The 3,786-nt window shown below is 45.7% G+C and overlaps 1 protein-coding gene across 1 annotated transcript; it reads right to left on the reverse strand.

Moving 5' to 3' along the window:
* Positions 1 to 588: 588 nt before the first annotated feature.
* H257_06887 (hypothetical protein) lies at positions 589 to 1,911 on the reverse strand. The gene has a single exon (XM_009832261.1). The coding sequence runs from the start codon at positions 1,887 to 1,889 to the stop codon at positions 624 to 626; it is 1,266 nt and encodes a 421-aa protein (XP_009830563.1). The 5' UTR covers positions 1,890 to 1,911; the 3' UTR covers positions 589 to 623.
* Positions 1,912 to 3,786: the final 1,875 nt, after the last annotated feature.

A 3,786-nucleotide genomic window follows, 5' to 3' on the forward strand; every position in this document is an offset into this window, starting at 1 on the left:
TGAAAGAACCGAGGCGTTAAAACTAAAACGCCTCCTCCTGGGGATGGCCGATTTGTAGTCTTTAGATGAAATGCACCATATGAAGCGTTGAGCGAAGTAAAAACCGAAGATTACACACCGCCCCTGGTCGAGCAGGCGCGTTACAATTGGTGAAGCGGTTCCATAACATGTGGTTCTAGTGTCGGCCCTCGCGGAGGAATGTCTTAAAAATGATAATCCAAAACTCAATTAATCACTGAACAAGAGGTCTAGTAGACCTCTTGTTCACTTACAAATTTCTGTAACTGTAACTTTGTGGTAGAGATCCAAGAAAGAAAAGTAGAATGATGATCATTTTCCCCGATTTGTGGAGTTCCCAGGCAATCAAATTTAATTCAATCTTGCCGCTCGAAACATAATATTTACCAATCATAAATCAGTTTGTGAAATAGAGCTACTTGATTGGCTTATTCGAAAATGAACTGTGCCCATTTTCCGCGGCACACTTTAGCGTCGTTCCCTGTATTCGATTCTACTGGCGACTCCAATTACGAATCGACTTAAAAATATAATCTTATAGAACTTGTACGTAACTGAACAAACACAAACTCGACAGATACATAGTTTGCTTTTTCACACGGATTTTACAAGGAAAACGTAGTTTGGGTCGACGAAGCTGGCGACGACAGCACTTGTTGGAGTTCAATTCGTTCACAGCGGGGCTGGTCAAGCACAATCACATCCTCCGTGGGGCTAGTAGTACTCGTACTAGTAGTAATAGCAGGGGCAGTTGGGACCATCCCATTCAAACGTCGAGGGGGCTGCATTGCTACCCACCCTTGGCTTGCCTTGGGCGTCGTCATCACGGCAGATTTTGCCCCAGCTGAGGAAGGTTCCCCGAATCCAACGCGTGTAGTGTTCGACGATGGGATTTTTCCCAACGATGGCTCCATGTGGCTGGGCCGAGTGGACGTACTGCTTGCGGGAGAAAACAGCGCGACGTGGGGGCCACGTTTGACGAGGCCGGTGTCTGGATCGATATAGACGGGGTGCTGTGGGGAAAAATCCCAACCCGACTCATTGCCCCGGGTTTCAGGAGGGAGGACGGCTTGGTCGGTGGTCATGCGTTGGTTGGACGCTTCCCGACGGCGGCTTCGCACGACCAGAAACACTACCACGGACACGACCACACAGATACCAACGACCACGCCGAGCACAGCCTCGATGCTGCTGCTGCTGCTGTTGCTGATGGAGGAAGGTGAATCGACTTCGGTAGGTAGGGTGCCAGTGACAGGGTTTATTATGCTGGAAGTAGTCGATGATGGCTGAGAAGTGGAGTCATCGATCATAGCTGCCTCAGGAGGAAGTGACGGGGAGTCGGTTGGTGCGTTGGATGTGGATGCCTTGATGGGAAGAGCAGTGGAGGAGGACGGGCTGGGTGTAGATGCACCGAGATATGGCGATGAAGACGGGACCATCCCATGCGTCGTTCGTGGAGTAGATGTGGACGAGACTTGCCGTAGAGGCGAGGAAATTGGAGGTGACAACAACAGAGGTGAAGTAGGAACATGAGACGGTGATGGCGGTGGCGTCGCCGTCGTGGTGATGGGCGTAGATAGAGGAGCAATGGAAGAAGTGCTGGGAATGGGGACCAGAGAAGAAGAGGTCGGTGACGGCGAAGACTTAGGCTGAGGAGGCGGCGTGCGCTGAGGTGATGGCGTGGGCTGAGGTGGCGACGTGGGCTGAGGTGCCGACTTGGCCTGACGAGGCAACGTGGTGAGTGGAGGAGGTCGAGTGGTGTTGATAGGAAAGAAAGACGGCTGTACAGTAATGCCGGATTGGGCTATGACTTCGTCCACGAAATAGGCAGATTGAGCAGCCCATGTTCCCCACACAAGCAGCAGCTTCATGATGGGTCGACTTTGTCGGGAAATCCTACTGTAGTGGTGGCAAGGGTGGGATTTCATCGTAGAATACTGTACGGGACCTACGACATCTTAATGGTGACGACAACTATATGTATGATATCATGCTGTGATATGTGGTATAAAACTTAAAATTTGTATTCTGCTTGCTTGGTTATTGCATAATGTTACGCCTGATCCAGATCTTTTTGGGGTTATTAGTCTTACTCATACTTGCAATAAGTATGTTCGGTTCTCCTCCCTGCATTCTTACTGTACGATTCGAAATTGGGAATAATCAGCACCAAATCGGCATACAATCGATCGGCCAATCAAAGCCCAGAACGCGATCAAGAGGCCAATCAAATTCACTCTTCGACCAAGTCAACATCGAATTAATGTGTCACTGAAATTAGTGTGATATAGCAGATCTTTACATACAAACGTCAGTACGAAGAATCGATAGATTTGGCGAATCAGCACAAAAGTCCAAATTTGGGTAAATCGAGAAAGTCACCAAGTGGTGAAACTCGATATTCTGCTCCTTGAATCATTTTATCTTGGTTTGATTATATATATCCGTATTATTCAAAACAATGTGGTGTCCAATGTAGTGTTCTTATTGGCTTTCAGGTTTGGTCTCAACAACACAACACAATTAGAGCCTGTTCCAAGTAGTTTTCAAAAAGGGCATTGTCCAATCAAAACGCTCCCCAACTCATTATGAGCTCGGCTCGGGTATAAGTACTTACTTCGAAGTATGTAGCTTTGCGCGAACCACTGGGTTTGCTGGGCTGCATTACCAAAATGGCTATTTGACTGTGCTATTGACCAATCAGCATGCATCTTAGTCTAATGATTTATGTCCAATCAATCATGGTCATTGAATGGGTAGAAAATGGACGAAATATTTTGTCACCCCATTTTTCGTTTTTTTCTAACTCTAAGTAAATAAATTTTGGAATTAGTTGGGGAGCGTTTTGATTGCCCATTTTGAAAACTACTGTAGTACAACAGTAGTACTTGATCAGGTAGGTTTGGTCTCAACAACACAACACTAGCCAATAAGAACACTACATTGGACACCACATTGTTTTGAATAATACGGATATATATAATCAAACCAAGATATAAAGATTCAAGGAGCAGAATCTGGGGTTTGACAACTTGGTGACTTTCTCGATTTACTGTTATTAGTGAACAAGAGGTCTAATAGACCTCTTGTTCTTACAAATTTCTTGATCAGTGATTGCCAATAATACTGTACATCAATATATAAATAGAATTAAAATATGTAAATGTGATAGGATTGGCTAAAATCGAACTAACGTTGTAAATGACGAAGAGATTGAACAAATGATCAAAGACTGCGTCATTGAAGAATAAACCGATACAAAAACAATATGGCAACGCTATTCCACATTTACAACCTATATGACAATATCCTACACAACTGACAGTGAATATCTGCTGCGACTCTACACCAAATACCTACTCGGAGTAGCGCGTAGTGATAACTCACAATCACTTTTTTGAAGAAACCCATGGACTCCTTTGCTATCGTGTCGCGTCTCCAACAACAAGTCGGCGACGAAGTTCACGCATTAGACCTCTTGTTGGATGAGATGAGCCAAGTCTACCACGCTCACTCCTAACATGTCGAGGAGGCCGATGACTCCCCCACTGGTCTCAGTGAGATTCGAACCTGGGGAATAGCCATTGCAGAATGCACGTTTTGTGTCTTGAGGTACAGGTTTCTTTAGAACCGAACAAGAATGGAATTTCGCGGTGGTGTCATCACCAGGGAGAACGTTCGTCCCTATACTGTAGCTACATCAACTGATGCAAATACTAGCCCCAAAAGTACATCTTTCGGTGGGCCCTTGATGGTTCAAATGTTCCG

Source organism: Aphanomyces astaci (genome assembly GCF_000520075.1).
Source record: "Aphanomyces astaci strain APO3 unplaced genomic scaffold supercont1.14, whole genome shotgun sequence".
In the NCBI taxonomy this organism is placed as follows: Eukaryota; Oomycota; class Saprolegniomycetes; order Saprolegniales; family Verrucalvaceae; genus Aphanomyces; species Aphanomyces astaci.

Coding starts and splice junctions, on each gene's coding strand:
- H257_06887 (XM_009832261.1), bottom strand. CDS start 1,889: ATGAAGCTGCTGCTTGTGTGGGGAACATGGGCTGCTCAATCTGCCTAT.